At 46.4% G+C, this 18,756-nt stretch overlaps 2 protein-coding genes across 7 annotated transcripts in view; one reads left to right on the plus strand and one right to left on the minus strand.

Moving 5' to 3' along the window:
- The window catches only part of LOC121592685, a 30,334-nt gene that overhangs the window by 4,851 nt on the left and 6,727 nt on the right, over positions 1-18,756 (minus strand). Inside the window, exons 1-3 of one of the 5 annotated variants that reach the window (XM_041914350.1) lie at positions 5,603-5,828; positions 5,395-5,481; positions 2,821-2,890 (exon numbers count right to left, since the gene is read on the minus strand). The exons of 1 other annotated variant lie outside the window; for it this stretch is intronic. In XM_041914350.1, coding sequence (XP_041770284.1) covers positions 2,821-2,890; positions 5,395-5,481; positions 5,603-5,630 — 185 coding nt within the window. In that variant the 5' untranslated portion in view covers positions 5,631-5,828. Of the gene's footprint in view, positions 1-2,820; positions 2,891-4,974; positions 5,482-5,602; positions 5,829-18,756 lie in introns of those variants that run through there. 3 more of the 5 variants (XM_041914351.1, XM_041914352.1, XM_041914349.1) reach the window with 3 other exon arrangements.
- Positions 414-2,060, plus strand: LOC121592727 (lysozyme c-1-like). 2 transcript variants are annotated; one of them, XM_041914456.1, is made up of 3 exons: positions 414-850; positions 1,366-1,700; positions 1,776-2,060. In XM_041914456.1, exons 2-3 carry the CDS (start codon positions 1,385-1,387, stop codon positions 1,919-1,921), a joined length of 462 nt encoding a protein of 153 aa, XP_041770390.1. In that variant the 5' UTR covers positions 414-850; positions 1,366-1,384; the 3' UTR covers positions 1,922-2,060. The 2 variants fall into 2 exon arrangements, with proteins under 2 accessions (XP_041770390.1, XP_041770391.1); XM_041914457.1 differs by lacking the exon at positions 414-850 and adding an exon at positions 890-1,296.

Below are 18,756 nucleotides of genomic sequence, written 5' to 3' on the forward strand. Positions count from 1 at the left end.
AATTGACCGTTGCATGTATGTAAAAACAACGTTTTAGAGATGCAGCACAATACAAATACAGAAACAATTTGACGATCGTACGCCGTAATCTAGTTCGCAACAAGATAAGCATCTTTGTTTTAATGATCTTTGTAAAAGTAGGAACAACGCCACCATTAGCTGTAATGTAATGGGAAGCTCAGCATTAACAAACAGTGTGGTTTTAAGTTTATTATTCAAAATTCTAAGTAATGTATATGATAACTTGCTTTCACGTAACATTTCACAGCCGTCATTCTTCCCAGAACTGGGTTCTCCAGCAAACTGCTGCCACATTTCCCCTCTAGGTGGATTGAAAATGATAGTGAAGATTCACACTGCCGTAACCACTACCACCTCAATTACAGCGCCACTCTGTACAGGTTACTCTCTCGGGGGATACGTTCCAGAAAGGCACACAACGAGGGAGCATGTTGGTGTCGACTCTACGCGCCTAAACGTCGAGCTCGCGCGCACGTTAGATCTGACGTAGTTCCACAACCAGCACACCAGCGCTCTCCAAAAGAACAAAAAAAAAAAACACGATCCAGATTGTTCAAACACCCTCTTATACCTGTGTGTAGGTCCCACTCGAAAACGCGGGCCGCTGTCACTGTCAAGTGTACTGCCGTGTGTGCGTGTGTGGCTATTACAATATAAAACGCCTGTCTGCGCAACACGGTTCGCGCAAGTAGCTACGGGCCCGGGTACTAGTGACAAACCGGAAATCACGCATCGTTGCGCGTACCGTTCGGTGTACGCAGTGGCCGAACAGAACGGAATCACTTGATTGACGGCGACACCAGTGTCCAGATTTAGGTGTTGAGCGCTAGTGAGTGTGACGGTTAAGATTGCAGGAGATTCGATCGCTTCTATTTAAGGGAAAAAGTTTTGCGTGGGATTTTTTTGAATTTAACTACAATCCTCTTAGTGGTTAAGCAAATATCGATCGTACACAATACTAGCTCTGGATTTACAAACAAAACCCACCCCCGATACCGAGCCACAAATACAGTCAAAAACAAACCTCCCCGGAAAAGGTCAGCTCGTCAGCACAGCTGTTCGCCGCCAGACCTGTTCGGTGAAGGTCTTCCAGAGCCGGCAAAAAGACGGGGTTGTTGTTTAAAGCTTTGTTTTTAACCAACGATGCAGCAACAGCTTGTGATGTCACCGAAAACACACCACACTTTCCTGGGGTGCTGTCAGTTTCATTTCGGTGATTGTGTCTGGTGGAAGGAATTGCTTGACACTGGACTTTTTCGTGGGGTTTTAGCCGAAGTAGAGTGCTATCCTTTCGTGTGATCCACCAGCAACAGTTTCTACTAATTTGTGTTTGCTCGTTTCCAGATTGCCCAAAAACTGAACGATGGCAGCCAAGCGTGTTTCTGTGCGTCAGACACTCTCGTGGGCTATCGTTAGCCTGTGCCTTCTGGGCCTGCCGAGCCTGATCGATGCAAAGATCTACACAAAGTGTGAGCTTGCCAAGCAGCTGACCGCGAACGGGATTAGCCGGACGTATCAGGGGCACTGGGTCTGTCTGGCGATTGCCGTCAGCGGGCTGGATACCACCAAAACCACCATGCTGCCCAACCTGACCGCCAACTATGGAATCTTCCAGATCAACAGCAAGGAATGGTGCCGCGTAGGCTACAAGGGCGGCAAATGTAACATGAAGTGTGAAGGTAGCAGTGTGCCATTAGTAGAACTCCCGGAATGCGGAATCTAATCATTGAATTACTATTGTCCTTCCATTGCAGATCTTGTGACGGATGACATTACCAATGCAATTAAGTGTTCCAAAATCATTCAACAACAGAAAGGCTTCAACGAGTGGGTTATGTGGCAGAAGAAGTGCAAGGGCAAAGAGCTGCCAGACATCGCCAACTGTGCGGCAATTGGTTAAGATGGGGTAAAGGCATCGAATAAGCGAACAAACGGGAATATCCAGTAAACTATTACAACACGCACCTTTACAACCGAACCATCCAAGTGAAACTTAAACCACAATTTGTAAACAATAAAATGAAGGTAGATTCAGTGAACTAACTTATACAATACATATGGTTTGTGTTCCTTCGTTCATGCTGTTTTGATAGTCGAACTTACATGAGCTTGAAATAATTAAATCCGACCGATCAGCGATCTATTAGGCTAATTAAAATCCCATAACGCTCGTGGCGGCTCTCCTGTGGCTCATTTATACTACTTCCTAGTCGATTAATATGCGATTTCCTCTCCTAAAAACGCACACAGCATCATCGTTTTATGGTTTTACGACACAACCGGTGAACTTGTTGCGCTAAAACTATTGATCTTCCACCGATTTATACACTCTCGGAGAGCATTGGTCCGATCTGGTTCATCTCCTGGTCAACTATCGCAGCCGGTGGTCTTTTGGCAGTGTACACGCATTTGTCTTCCCCCTTTTCCCGGTCCGCTGAACCACAATTAAACGAAAGTTCGACGGGCGGCATGCAAATTTTCGCTGCGGCCTAACAGGTCGTAAAACCTTCATGCACCTTCAGCCGAACGAACGAGACGAACGGGGGGAAATAAATCGTACCCGTGTATTGCTGAAATGGGAAGACTTTCAGCTAATACCGGGAGTTTTGTTTTCGACCGACCGACGGTTTTGGCCACAAACTTTGCAACAAACTAGAGCTGAGGGGGTCGTAAAACTGTAATGTGAATTCATTTGAATACATATGAATACATTTTAGGTTGCGCTGGGCAGGTTTGGTGGATGAAGGGAAGCCGCTGCCTTTTCAAGCGAACACGGAACGGAAAGTAAATGCACTTTACCGATAGTTGGTGGTTGGTCTTAATCCTGACGGCACATGATGTACACACAGTTTTGAAGATGTAAATTTACCTGCAAGGAAAGAAGAAAAAGTTGTTTTAAAAATATTGTAAGACCAGCATGACATAAAAAATATCATAGGGTTGTTCGTTCGTCAAACAGCCTACGGTTTGACTACTTCTTGTAGCTTTTCTTGTTGCTCAACTGTGTGCCAGTTCAACATGAAAGTAAATCACTCCATACTGATCTGATTTGGAAACCATCATACTAGCCCACACTCTGTCTAACAGGAACACCCGGTCGCGCGGTTCATAAAACTGGCATGATCGAGGCACGATCACGATTCCTGCGCTATTCGTCCTAAGCCGTGGTGGCTATCGGTTTCTTTGCTCTATTTGCTGCTCACTCCACCATTGCCACCCAATAAGCAGTCCACCGAAGTTGATCACCTACAGGCCTGAGAACGACCGATCGTTGCTGGCGTTGATCCTCGAGGTGGTCCCGCCGGCATGGGCAGTCGTTTAGAGTATCATCGGGAGGCAAAACTCCCGCCGCGAGGAGGCCAATTGTTTACCGAACCGCTACCGTACGGACCACACAGCCCATGCACGGTGGAGTGGAACATAAAATCGCGGCGCTCAGAAGTTGCTCACGATCACGACCGGCGAAAAGAAAGATGTCAAAACAAATGTCGTTTGTCTCCTGCGCGGCGGATTGAATGGCGCACTGTCGCGCAAAAGGTTGAAAGATCACTCGAAGTGGAAGGGGGAGGTTTGGGTTGATTGGTGAATATTCTACATCACGACAAATTAGTCATTCTGCTGTTATGAAACCATTTCTGTTGTGCGGTTCAATGGCGAAAGATTGAAGGCTTAGTGAAAAATCCTCCAGAATTAATTGTTAAATAACTTTCTTCATACCATCGTCCATCTTGACCAACTATGTACTTAAAATGAATCATACCAGCATTCCAGAAAGATATATTTTAAGCCATACCGTTGCGGGTGTAAGCCTTATCTTGGGTAAACCGCAAAACGGGCAAGCTATGCAAAGAATCAAACAATCAAAAGCAACTCTTCACACAAGCGGCGACCGAGTCAAGTTTTGCTACAAAATTCAGTCACAGCAAACACGTCGGCCAACACACAGCGGCCCGACGACCGCCGACCAAACAATAAACTTCCTCGCTCACCGACAACGTGGCCGGGGACATAACATACGTCTCCAAACGGTTTAGACATCCCGCTCATTACGTTCTTAACCGTTGCCCTGCTCAAGGTTGGTGGACAAACATCCGGCGGAAAGCGTTACCCTTTAGGGGAGCAGCGCGGCGTACACGGTGTCCGTACGTGTTGCTAGAACTGCTGGCGCGGTAAACCATAGTGTTCCGTGCTGAGTGGTTGGGAATACACTCCCAAACACATTGCAACATCATAGCACCGTTATTAAAATCACGGAGCATAAAAAAGCAGGTTTGCTCTTATCGTGTTTCCGGAACGAGCCCGGATGTAGTGGGATAGAAGTGAACGTGTTCTAAATCGTTATCAAGAGGTGGTTCCAGCTGAGCTAAGCACACTGCGAGAGGAGTAAACGAGGTCAGACAGAGAAATTAGACTTAAAGAAACACGCAGACAGCATTACGAAACAAAACAGAGCTCGGAGCAAGATATAAAGAACCGATTAATAAAGATTAATGTTGTTTAACAAATCATCCAGCCAATTTCAATTATTGCTAACCTATGGTGATGGGTGTTACCAACGCGTATTAATATTCACCCTCTACCAGCGACGATAAAACTATTTTATGACCTCATCATCGAACAATCATTTCCGCCCGCAAATGACTGATTTCATTCACACTCGCGCTAAATTGGGTCCACAGCTAGAATTGGCCGGACGATGCCGGAGTGTTGTTGACTCATTAAGCTACCGGATGCGAGTCAAGAGGTCCAGTCCAGCGCCATTCCGTCACCCGATCACCCTCGTTCCTCTACAATAAAGCTCGTTGTTCTAAAGGTGCCTGTTGAGCATGATCGTTCATATTAGGATTAGTGCAAACAGGCAAGAGCTTGTCAAAATGGACTCTCTGAACGAGACGGTGGTTACCATTTCGGGTGGAATTGGTGTTACGAGCAGTATTAATGTAACACGCATACGCATTGCCATTGCCGGGGAGAGAAAGAAAGGAAGTAGCGATTAACTCGAGTCACTGTGGTTAGTTCTCGCATGATGTAATCGAGTAACGCCACTAAGCCATATCGCCAAGTCCCACATCTAGCGCACTTAATTTCACACCAAAAAGCAAGACAATTGACTTCAACCTTCTAAGGGCATCCTGGAGCCTAAAAATAAACATCCGAAAAAAGTACGAATGACATCAACGACCAAACAAGCACCGAGCGAGAGAGCCAGACGTGCGCCCCGTGAATGACTTCCGACAATCCGGATGAATATTATTGTGTGTCTGTTTCCTCGTTTTGTTCTTGCGATCGTTCTCCGTTCACCCGCAGCATAACCTTTGCAGTGGTGGTGGCGCGACGTGCAAAGAACAATTCCCGAAAGCAAGCAAAACTCACGAAGCCAGAAGAGCACAAGGCACCGGAGGTTCATTTCGTATGCATGAGCCAATGTTCTGCCAGTGTGTGTTTTTTTTTGGCTCCAGCCTATACAAAAGAAGACACACAACACAACACATTATGCTTCGGCACAGATAATGGGAAGCGCAAAAGGCACGGCACGTAGTAGCTCTTGGTGTCCGATGTACTGTGCCCTTTTTTGACTTACCGTGGCCGTCGTATGTGGGATCCATCATTTTGGAACACAAAACGAAGAGGTTTAATTTGAATAATACTGCTCGATCCGGCAGAAAGGCACGGAGTGGTTATGCTATAAGTAATACATAAATTTACGTTATCCTCAATTTGCTTGGCAAGCTCTTAAAGCCACTTAAATTAATATCATTTTTCATTTTCTATTCCAACCCTTCTAAACATCACCTCAAAGAAGCAAACTAGATCGACATCGAGTCTTAGTTACGGCTCTACGCCTCCTTTGAAATATTAAACATTCACCAAATGCTAAGCTACCATTTCCCTAGCTCAACGAATTTCGGACAGATTTCTGGGGGACGGGACACTCTACAGCACGGAGCAGAATAAGCCACTGACAGCGAAAGGCGAATAATAGTTTCGTGGACCAGTTTTTTTTTTTTTTTTTTTGACAAATCCGTAACGATCGTTTCCCGCTTTTGCGTGTGTCGTTGTTTCTGCCTGCCAGTGCTTAGCAAACGACAAAATCCGAAAAAACAACAACACAGAAGTGCCAATCTGTCGCTGCCTGCTCCTCGCTAAAGCCAAAGATGAATATTTATGAGCACGACACAGCGTTTATCGATTAATGACCACCGGGTGAACGGAATTTTTGAAAAGGCTGCTCCCCGTTTGGACATTTCTTCCGGATCGTGATTGGATTTATCGTACAACCACCGGGCCACCGCCGCCACCCTCGTCTAGCGCGGTAAGTACATTATTCGACACAGATGTTGATTGCCGCTGGTCGTTTTGCGTGTAATGGAGCTTTACATCTCTAACCCTAGCGCGTGCTCCAGTACTTCATAACACAAATGTCACCAACAAACAGTTTCTTGGAACGAATTAAAAAAGGGCTTTCTTTCGTGGCATGTGTTTACCATGCCGCTCCACGTGAACGTGAGTTCTACCGTTTGGTCTGGCTCCCCCAAAAAGCGGGGAGTCATTTTCCAAACCATTATTTGATCAACTCTTGACTCTTGCGCACATAATACCGACGCTTCTTGGAGCGAAACAACACCCGTTTGGGACTTGGGGCCTTGCCACCCACCCCCACCCCTCCGATAACCGTTCATGTAAATATATTCCAGCCTAGGCTCCCCGATAGCAGAGAGGTGCATCTTGCATGTGGGCCACTGCCAGCCGATCGAGCAGATGGGTACGGATGGTGCGGAAAACAAACCTGCAGCTTTCCATCCATTCTCAAAACCTTCATCGTTCGGCTCGTTTGTGGGTTTTGTATTTACCTTCCCACACCCGAACAGGGTCTCTCTCGCTCTCTGTTCCGGAAAGCTGTGCAGAGCAGTTGGGAGGTCCACCGTGCGCATTGGATAGTGGTGTCATACCCTTGTTTGCTTTACACTCTGACCTGCCGATAATGCTCTCCAAGAAACCTGGCAAACGTATGCAAGAGGAATGCATAATTAACGTTTGTTAGTACGGGCCTGCAGTGGTGCAGATGGGGAAGCAGCGTAGAGCCCTTAGGCCACAGGTTTTTCTAACACAACTGGAGTCGTGAACACACAAAGCTCCCTTTAAGAGCTAGTTCCGGCGTACCGACCGGCGTGCAGTGCTCTAAATAAGCTTCATCCAGTGAACGTTTCACACGTTAAAGAGCTCGACTCTTGAGCAGGCGTGCTACTTCCGGTGGAGGCTTTAAATCTCCTTTAGTTTGCTTTATCGAAAGCATTGAAAGCCGTCGCTACTTCCTACTTAAAATTGGAGCAACGCCTCGATCCCGATCAAGATCCTGCCAGTGTACGATCATCAGTTATTCTCCGTTAATAAGCCACAGCTCCAACGGCTCCTTCTCACATGTTCCTTGGCAAATGCAGTTTATTGTAGCATTGTGCCCAACCCCATTAAGACCCACGCGCTGGGTGCAAATTTCGTTGACCTCCGAACGGACGGCAGCGCCGGGACTTTAGCCGCTTGGGTTGCGCTTAACTTTCTACCACCTGGATCGTCGTTTCCGTTGCTTTATGCTACACTTTCATGCGCACAATTGTAATTCTCGCTGTCACGCGTTTTACTTTCCTTTTGCCCTACCACCGCCTGCAAGGAGATCCAAGACATTGGACAATGTCAATATACAATTCCATGCACATTGGGTACAGTACTACTCCTACGCACACCGCGCTCCGGTTCGCCCCGGAGTACGTGACAACGGGTGGCTTTTGAATGAATCGAGGGCAAAGCCTTCGAGAAACGACTTCACTTCATTCGAACTAACTTCGGCGAGTGGGGGGAATTTGCAGGGAAGCTGGTAAAGGAGGTACACGACAACTAGGCGCCCCCGGGAAAGGCACAGTCGAAGCCTTAAAGCCTACACAAAACCGACGTTCCCTTGGGTAGCAGCCGCAGCAGCAGCAGAAGAGAAGACGTCACGGTCCTGGTTTTGCTACACAGCTCTTGGACATTACAAAAAAAAGCTACACACAATTGATGTTATATCGGCTCGTTATGAACTCCGACACAGCCGGAGGATGTCCCGCTGTACCTCCCACGGGTATGTCTGGTTGTGGGGGGGGGTTCGTCGCCTGGCATCCAGCGGAAGGAACAATAACGATGGGCCCTGCCTTCGCTCGCTTGAACGCTTTGTTGGGGTGTTAATTCCATTAGCATAAGGAAGTTGTTCTTTCCAGCCACCACGGACAGCCACATCACGGGCAGTATCGTGCAGTACAATGGCAATGGGGGGAAAAACGAGGTGACACGTTACGGATAAACTAATGAATCAAACTAATCTTGGCGAAGGTTTCATCCAATCACAAAGAGCGTAAACCATTCATAAAGAGAGTTGTGTTATTCTACCGCCGTTTGGAGCTTTGCTCGGTCAAAAGGTGGTCTCGCCATCAAGATCGAACGCTCCAAACGGTTTTACAATGTAACAAGATAAAGAAGCCCGTCTCCAAGGGCGTTAGAAACCTGCTTCGACTGCAGTTCCAGTGCACCAGCGTGTGTAGATTGTGTGCATCGCCCGTGAACACAACGCGACGTTGGGGCAGCTAAAGCAAACACACGGCCAATGCAGGAGAATCGTGTAAATAAAGCGCTCCCAGTGTTCTCTTTTAGTGAGGAACGCTTTCCCCCTCCTTTTGACCTGTGTGGAACGAGGCTAAAGGTATCGGTGGGTGGTAGCCGCTTTCAGCAGAAAGAAATCAGATGCCCTCTCTAGCAGCTATATGTGAAACAAGAGGAAATTGACACCTCTCCGTTTAGAGCTTCTTGTTTAGAGCGACTTATTCAAGAACGTAAGCCGTCGTCACGTGTAACACACGATGGACATTTAAGAGGCTGCTATATTTGTAGCATGTAAATATTAAAAGCAAACAGCACGTTGAGAGTTGAGAGGTAAGCAAAGGCACAAATGCCATAATGATTTTAATAATCGATGACTTTTTCATTTCGAAAAAAAAAGAGGAGAGTGTCTAACAATATAAATACCCTCTTGCGAGCGGCTGTCGCTGCGAATTGCAAAGAAACCAACTCCAACACAACCGTGGGTGTCGATTAATGACGAGCACGACGAGCACGGAAAAGGCACCAAGTCACATACACCACACCACACAACCCATTTTAAGACTGAATCCGCAATCAGCAATCGTTTGTCAGGCTCGATCCATCAGACCCACCAAACACACACACAATATGCACGAGAGACGGCAACAACAAGCAGGCCCAAAACAGAATCTCAACCTCGACGCGGCGCCTACGCGAAATAAGCAAATGAATCCCCTGGCGACGGCGAAGCTTATTACGCGGTGCTCTAACGCGCAGTAAAATACCAAACGCACAGGGAATTGGCAACCGACAACAACAACAACAACAACAACAACAACAAGCACCACACCACTTCAGACTTCATTTAAACACCACACCAGCAACAAGCAAACTGGCTCGACGGGTTGAGCAAAACTCACCCAGGAACGCGCTGCCAAACGGAGACGCTGTGCTTCGTCATGTGCTGCTCGTTGCTGATCATCTCATGATCATCTCGCCCGGGCATTTGTGCATGTGTGTGTGTGGCGATCGATACTTTGAAGTCATAATTTCTCGTAATAACCATCGGAATGGACAATTTACAGCCATGATCGATCGAGCCGCTGTGGTGCAAAACAGCATTCGAAGCATCACTCTCCTGCCACAACCGTCACCGCTTGGCGAATCTTCATGCGCACTTTAGCTCGTAAGTTGCTGTTAATTTATACCCCTCTTCAGCCCAATTGCCACACATGGTTCGATTGAGTTACCACACCGGCCGGGGGGCGTAGACACTCCTCCCCTCTCCGAGCGATCATTGTTGTTTGATGCACAATAAAATGAGATAAAATATTAATCTCGCTAATCACATTCTGGAACACGTCAAGATCGGCACTAAGATGCTTCTTTTGTAAGACTCATTTCTTCTCGTCATGTCATGGTCATGCTTCGTAAAAAAGGCGCATCTGTGCGGCTGTGCAGGTGACATGTTGCGGTGCCAAAAAACAACAAACGTTTGACAAGAAATCAAATCATCAACCGGAAAAGAGATAAAACAAAACGCAGCGCAACGCACACAAAAAAATGCACCCTAATAAAAACAAAGGACATCAACTGCTCTCAAGTGACGAACCGGGCGGAAATAGTAACCAGGCTTGCCGGTTTAATAAAAAAAAACACAATTTTAACGATAATTAGGGTTCTTGAGGCAAGCTAAAAAAACCGCCAGTCGCATCGTCACAAAAGCACTCTAACGATCGTGCAGCAATCGGGCCCAGAAAGGAAACCGTTTTTCCGTCGATTCCGAAGCAAAAACAAAATAATGAATTGTCCCACGAAAGAAAAAAAAACCGCACAGCAAGAAGGAAAAAACACAGATTGTATCGGAAATCGGGCCCGGTCAGTGTCCGAAACGGGCGGAACATGATCCATGGATACTGTGCTGCCAAACGATCTGCCCTTTTTTGTGGTTTCATCATCGAAAGTGATGCCGGTGTGACAACAACACGATCAGAAGGGATAGGGGCGCAGACGAAAGCGACCGAAAAGGCGCAAAAACTCGCTCCAACGACAAACGCGGGGCAACGAATCGGAACTTGTGGCACTTTTTCGTTGCATCGCTCTGTTATGACAAAAAAGCAAAAAAACAAAGCATTCTACATGCCCTTACATGTGTCTTAGAACTGTCCGTGAGACACATGGGGTCATCACTGAAACGGAAAGAATCTTCGAACCCGATGGAAAGGAACACAGCCCCCAACACAATCCAATTCAAGTTCGTTTTGAGGGGGGGGAAACATTTATTCATGCCTGAAATTCTGCTACTAAGCGCATACGGAAGGAAAATTATTATTGTGCTTGTTTGAGCAGAAAAACGAGACACCGGAGGGAGCATGGTAATGAGATGGTCAGAGGAGTTTCAAACAATACACCGCCACTTCCGGCACGACAAATTCCGGCGTCGAACGCTGACGAACGGATGTGGCTTTTTTTGTTTGTTTGATATCTATTTAAATTAAGTTAAATATACCACGAAAAATACACAGACACAACCAACGCGAACAGAACTAAATTAATCAATCAAAGGGCGAGTCTGTTCCTATTTTGTGACAGAGCAAGATTTATTAACTGAAATAAAACTGCCAACGATTGGCTTTGGATATGAGCGCTTTCTCTACCGAACCGAACGATGAGAAACATTCAAAATAGTAATATAAATTCACTTTTATTATGCTTCTCTTGGTCAACATCGCAATTTTATTGCCACAATGTGAATAAATCTTCCAAAATAGTATGCTCACAGGAATATATAAAAAAAAACATATCAGCATAAATATCAGCATAAAATTTCACATAAAACGCACGAGGGGTTCAAAAACGCGCCCTTCACCCTTTACTAACAACGCACAAAACGGCCAAAGTTCGACACACGCTGCCGGCTCACGTAACATATCGGATTTCATTCACACCGTGTCTCGGGTAAGCCGACGCCGCAGCAGCAGCAGCGCAGGAAAAAGTCGGAATGACAAAACACAACCAAAGCGTGTGCGTAGGTCGCCGAAACGCCTTTTACACCACCCGGCGTTTCTTTGGCGTTCGTTTGCGCTGCAGCAGAGCCACAGAAAAAGGTAATGAATCCCCCCAATGCTTCTTCGTTGCTGAGACGCAGCCAAAAGTGCTTGCCTTTTTTTTTCTTCCTTTCCCCGCTGATCCAATCGGTCCAACTTGCCGCCTTTCGCCTTTCAACCGAAAGCCGCCGTTTTCCCATCGACATCGCATTAAATCAATCCGTCAAAGACACGCGGAGCCATAGTTCCGATGTTTGAGAAGAAGCGTTCCCGCAGCAACGGTAGATTTAGCTCACACAGAAGAAGAAATGGAATGGAATCGCGCCGAACAGTGGGCTGCGTGTCCATGCTGCGTGATGTGATTAATTTTTACGACTTTTCAAACACTTTCCCCTATTAGTGGAGAGGCGCACGCGCCGACCGTTTGTTGGGCGGCTGAACTCATCTTCTTCGGCTAATTGTGTTGCGAGATAATCGCCTCAAGGCCGGCAAAGAAGCTGACAGTTACATCAAGTCAAACACACACGGCAGTCAAGGTGATGTACAGCGTGTATGTACTTCACGTTTGAATGGAATCACAAAATGACTTATTGACGTTGCCTTACCCCAGTGGGTAGCGTGGTCGAACGGTCTAATGCACTGAAGCTGGGCAATTCCTCTTCGAGCGTAAGTTCAACTCTCACTTGATGGAAAGGATATTCGATCCCTTCCGAAATATGCCTCATCATTCGTGCTGCTGCATGTCCTGCAAAACAACCTTCTAAACCTCCAACATCATTAATATTTCAAAGTCAACGTTTGCACCTGTACCTGCACACACATCATCAGCTGCTGTTCAGAGGGACAGTCAGCTCATTCATTCTTTATTCTAGAACCAACAATCGGCAACAAGCAGATGAATGCACGGTTCCCGCTAATTGCTTAACCTACATCGAACACTGACACACAACCTTCAATAATGTGATTGAATCCCATCCACATCTGCCTCAATGACAAAGCAGCCGGAAACAGATTTACTTCTTTTTGCATTTCATTTCATCCTCTCCAAAACTGTTGAGTGCATCTCGGAAGCACCTCTGAATGCAAAGCAACGGAAAGCAAAACAAACTGCGTGCAAAGATGCACTCTGTGCGCTTTCACACACATCCAACCAGTGGTTTAAATGCAAATGTCATCGCAAAACGTGCTTGATGGAAGTCTTGGCGGCTGTCTGTGATTGATCTGCACAATGCACAATAAAGCGGGACATGCGCTGCTGCTGCAGCTAAGAAATTCGTGTGCCAATTTCAATCCCGATGCCAATTGGACGAAATTCAATACATTGGCCAATGTATCGAATCGCACACACGTGAGCCAAACACGTTGCCGAGCGACAACAAACAAACCGAATGGTGTGCGGCGACGTTCGACGATCGGTTGATCGTGCTGATTAATTCACCAGCATTCGGGTCTTTCTTGCTGTCTTTCCTTTTGTGAAAGGGTGGAAAGATTTGCGGTCAGAAGCCGGCCGCTAGTAGCAGCCGTCCAGGACGGTAGGACGTTGTTCTTTGTTGTGGCGGGGCGCCATCACTCGTCACTTCCCTGAGACATGACGTTTTCTCGAGCTTTTGAAAGATATTGGAGAACAAACGAAGGAGAAGAAAACATGTTGCAGTTTTGCTACAGCCAGCTACATAGTTTAATTTTTTTAAATAATTTTGAGAAAAATGATATTATTTCAATCATTATAGAGGTTCAATCTTTGATACTTTTAAAAACTCGTCCAGAAATTCACTCCAACCCACTGTAATGGTCTTAAAGATTTCAAAGTCCAATCCGTAAACTCCTCCTACCTTGACTTTCACCTAACGAACCTCCAAGCCAACTGCATTCGTGAACAATGAAACATCACTCAACGTTGCGCGTTCCCTGTCCACTGTCAAGACCTCCAACGGACGCCTACAGGACAGTAGCACCCGGTTACAGTCGGACCGACGACAATTTGATGGAATGCAGGCCGACACATACACACAAACACACCGCCAACGCCGGGACTGATGCAGCAGCAGTTGCAGCAGCAGCAGCAGCAGCATCATGAGCAGCTGCTGCTGCGTAGCACAATCGCTCAATCTGCATCAATAAAATAAAAATAAACGAATCGTGTGCGCACCGGGGTCGAGGTTTCAAAGTGTCGAACTTTTCCGTGACGCAAAAAGCCGTGTACGACCCACCCAATGGGGTCTGCTTGCGATCTTGCGCGTCTGCAAAATATCTCGACCAGCCACCACAAGCGACAGACATCGGGAGTTGTCCTCAATTATGACGGTTGCGTTGGTGTCTCGAACAGGCCACATGGACAACGCACCGGGGAGTTACTGCACATGGTGGGTAAATTAAAATGTAGCGAACTAACGTATGACTCCCACACGCTGTGTGTGTCTGTTTTTTTATGCGTGTTTGTGATGTTTGTGGGCGATCGAGTTGAACCAGTTTGGGAAAATTAACATGGCCACAAAGACTGCCAAAGTTTTAGCACACACTCTACTACTAGCATGATGAATAGCCATACCAGCGCGTTAGGTTTCGTGCGTAGGGGACCAGGCCTCGAGTGAGCTTAATTGACTTCGTTACATGCTGCGATGGGATGTTGCGTGTTTTAGCGATTAATTCGAAGCTTAGGAATCATGCACAACGCTGCCGACAAAGTAATTTGGCATATTAGCGACAACGTGCCAAAACGTTGGCCGGCGATCCGACGACCTGACACCTCGGAATAATTCCATGTTAATTAATTTGTTTATGGATTTGTCGCAGCCAAGCGAAATATTTTGCAAAACAGAACGACTTCTGTAAATTCCTACTTCGCAAATATTATTCTGCATAGTTTGAGACATTCAGCTGTTGAGTTGCTCTTCACAAAAGTGTGCTTAACTTGTTGCGCGGACAGTTAACAACTTGTCGGCACTAACCCATTAAGCTTATTTACGTAAACGTAATAGCCGATGGCGCTCTACATATGGCAAGATATTATGCAGAAAAAGTGGCTGAAGGTCGACTCCATCATCTGTGAAGGTGGAACTGTCGTTAAATAACAAACCCATGGTATGCCATGCTATATACACACTATCACTCTGAACACTTTGGAAACAAACATAACCAAACTTGTTTACCTAGATTGAAGAGAGAGAAAAAAGCCATATCACCATTTATAGAAAGCTGCTATGCAGAAAAGCTTCGTGCATTCTTCCTTTCTAATTTAATATTTGTAAGTCTAATGTCGGGTAAAACAAAAACTAACCCATCGAACATGCCCATAAAAGTATGAGTCATTCGATCGCTACATTAGGATGCAATCAATCAACCTGCTACTCCACAATTTGTCTGATTTGAGCATCAGAGATATAAGTCCACACACACACACTCACACCCGAATCGTTATCTAATCAAGCAGCATCGTTTACATCGAGACTTGCCAACAATCGCTACCAAAATGCCTCCAAAATTGCCGACCGACCTATCGATGCCATTCAAGGTATTGACTGGCAATAACCGGCAAAACCTTGTCCATAAACTATCGTAAAATCTGTGGAAAAAAACGCCACAGACTGCCGGTGAGCTTAAACAGAAGGTAAAGCTACCCTATTGAAAACCAGCGCAGACCACCCCGGATCAGTTCCAATTTCAGTGCCATATTAATAGCGTTTACACCTCCGCGAACAGTCCGAACACCTCCTTCTCTTCCATCGCACAGATTGCGTAAGCTTTTCCCATTTGCTGATACGGATTTTGTTTCGTTGCTTCTTATGTTCTAATCGCCTTCGACTTCTTCCCCAATTCTTCAACATCCTTTCCGCACTGGAGGACTAAAAATTATTAATGCTCGTCTTTCTATCGCGCCGGTATCTTTGGGATCCACAAAATCCCGAGAGAATCACTCGCTGTGCGCGTCAAGGTGAGGCATTGAAATTCCGTTTTCTTCACCCTGCTGCTAAACATTCCTCTGCCAAAGCGCGAAACACACGCTTTTTTGCCACTCGATGAGAGCGATAAATCTAACATGATCCTAAAGCTACAGAACAACAGACAAGCATCCTTTATATTCAAGGTTGTTTAGGAGAGATTAGGCTCATCCACATTGCATCTTTGCCGCTAATTTCTTCTGCATATCGTAGCAGCGCGAGGATCGATTAAAAACGATAATGAGCATCATAAATTGTGCTTCTTCCAACAAGTGTGCACGCACACCGCTCCTTCTTCTCATTTGCATCTTGTTTGGTCCGGGGTTTCCTTGCTGCTCTCGCGATCGTTCCTTTCGCGTTTTTGGGATTATCAACAAACGCCAACAGAAACCTTTTTCTTATGAAACGACAGATATTAATGGCAACGCCTGCCCAAAAATGGACACCATTACGACGACTGTGACTGGCGATACGACCAGCGAAGAACTGGAACACAGTAACCGCGGCACGCTTTGCCAGTTTCATTAAAGTCACATTATAGATCACAAATACCAGATCGGGAGATGGATAAGAGTGATCGCATCCCAACCCTGTTTCTGTGGATTCCGCCCGCCCCTGTTTTCCCCCAATTCCATATCCATACGCATTCAAATATTGAAACTAGCTCTATACATGGACATTGGCACATAATTTTTTTTGATCGCATTGTTTATTCGGAACGGAACGCTTTCTACATACAACACACCCCCAGATAGGCTTAAATGTGAAAGCGATTGTAAAAAAAAAGCTCCAGGATCATCGCTGGCCATTGCAGCCTTTTACGCTTTTTTTACAACTTTGTCCTCCTAATTTCGGTGATAAATATATTCTCACCTAACACTGTAACACATAAATCTTGCCTCACTTATGGTAAACGCACGCAAACGAACCTCTAGTGGCACGAAGGTGACACATTTTTTGTCACTAAATGGCTATTGAAATTAACGACTATTACCTTCTCGATAGGATGGCACACATATTAACAAAGTATCAGCAAGCTATCAAGGGGGAAAACAACAACACAAGCGACCAGAAGAAGTGCAATTACATTTTATGATTTGAATCTAGTGATCTCTTTGATAAGATGTGCTAGCTATCTAGCTTAAACTCTGCCACAATGAAACCCCCAGAACGAACTGGTTCAATAAATTCTGGTAACAATCCACCACTATTGCGGTGGTAGCACACCTCAATGTTTTTGCCATAAATATAGATAATCACTAAATTTATGTTCATTTGTGCACCAGGTTCGGAGTAAATCTGGATGGAGCGATATTTCTTCGTTTCAAAACGCAGTACGCAGTTAGGGGAGCTAAACGACTTAAACTCTATTCCACCATTTATCACCGATTCGAAGCGTGCTTCTGCTGCAGCAACGCGGTTTCTTTCCACTCGATCAAATATTTTCCATTCAAATAAACGCTTTAGTGCGCCGCGGCAGGGCGTAACACACACGTAGGTACCTGAGCAGTAGGTCCGCCACCATACTTGGTAAACAATTGGCCAACGTAACCCGAAGGCCCTTATGCCACAGAGCATACGCATGCTGGCGGCTTTGCTTTGCTGCTCTGTTCACCTTCCACCGGTTCGCTCCGGTGCATTTCCTCTCTTCAACGACCTGCTCCAGAAGATTACGCAGCGAAGGAGGGAAGGTAAGTATCTATCTAGTGCCAGTGTCGCCACGCGCTAAACGTAGTGCAGTAAGCTTCCTGGCCTGAGCAGTAGTGCCCATTGATCACAAATCTTTCCTACTTCAGCCGGTGTTCACCACAGTTCTCCAAGGTGGACAATTCCATTAGAGTTATGCTATGGAGTTGAATGTTAAATCTCTTGAAACCTTGTTTTTGAGAGTGAGAGCTCTCAGCTCCAAGCGCCTTAGAGAAGAGATCGGAATAGATCCTAAACCTCTATATACGGACAAGTTAATCCACGGTGCATGTCAACCCCGCGCGTAAGTGGGACGAAAGTGAAAAGGGTTTTAGGTGATCGACGGGTCGCCGGTCTGTGCGAGTGCAGTGTGCGTACGTGACGCTGCCAATGCGTGGCGCATGATGCATGTAAGATCTTATCGTCTACCGAATCGAAAGAGAAAAAGTCAAGAAAAAAAGGTTCAAAACACAGTCATCGCAAAGGTCCGTCGTGGTGTCGCCTCCCCAGGGAGGATCAGAATATGCAATTGCTGTCCGTAGCGTAGCACAAAACCCTCAGAAGGGGGGGAGTCAGAAAATGTAGGTCTTGCCGTTGGGGCTTGCTAAACTTTTTTACTCCACCCGCCGCATGTTCCCAATGCCGTGCCCAGCGGGTGATCTGGAAGGGAGACTTTAAGCATCCCAACACTACAAGACGACAAGCTCCACCAGCAGCAAAGGCAGTCGACATTGCGACAAAGCTAGCGGGAACTGCGGCAGTACGCACAGCTTGATCTATTGTTTGGGGAAATTTACATTCACACTCAGGAATGCAGAAACGTTGTAAGACTCAGCGCGACTCGGGGATGTTATGCGCGCGTCTGCGGGTACGTATTTAGCTACAGCAGCTCCACACACAATAAACTGACCCCCGCACGGGTCAGATAAGATTGTGGTGAAGCTTCACCAGAAAAGGAAATCACCAGATTCCACTATCACTCTGGTGATGTCGTCCTCCGCCTGCAAAAACATACCGTTCATACTGTGGGCAACCGTAATGTTTGGACGAAGATTACCAGCGGCTACAGCGACCATCCGATCAGAGCCAATCGGATTTAGACGTAAGACCCGTACCTCCCCGAAACTAAACCAGTCAGCCGGCCGTTGGGCTACCCACCCGTCGAGGACCCGCAAACTTCGCTTCAACTTATTAGTCGGCAGCCGGTAATGATATACCGAAAACTTGAAACCAACCGCTTCTACTTCTGCAGCTCCATCCCGCGATCGTTAACTTTGCTACTCTTGAGTTCCAAAGAGATCGTACTGTCCCCCCGAAACAACCAAAGCCGGCGCTTTCAAATAGACATCGCGATGGTGAACGCCTCTGACATGGGCCAGGAGAAACTTATGATGAAATCGTGTTTCAACCCGCAGTCGCACGAATTTCGCCCACGCGCGCCTCCGGCAGCTATAAAT

The sequence above is a fragment of the Anopheles merus genome, chromosome 2L, assembly GCF_017562075.2.
Source record: "Anopheles merus strain MAF chromosome 2L, AmerM5.1, whole genome shotgun sequence".
Lineage (NCBI taxonomy): Eukaryota > Metazoa > Arthropoda > Insecta > Diptera > Culicidae > Anopheles > Anopheles merus.

Excerpts from the sequence above, each read along its gene's own strand:
- LOC121592727 (XM_041914456.1), top strand. The coding sequence starts at position 1,385 with ATGGCAGCCAAGCGTGTTTCTGTGCGTCAGACACTCTCGTGGGCTATC. Across the intron at positions 1,701-1,775 it reads ATGTAACATGAAGTGTGAAG|ATCTTGTGACGGATGACATT; the intron begins GTAGCAGTGTGC and ends CTTCCATTGCAG.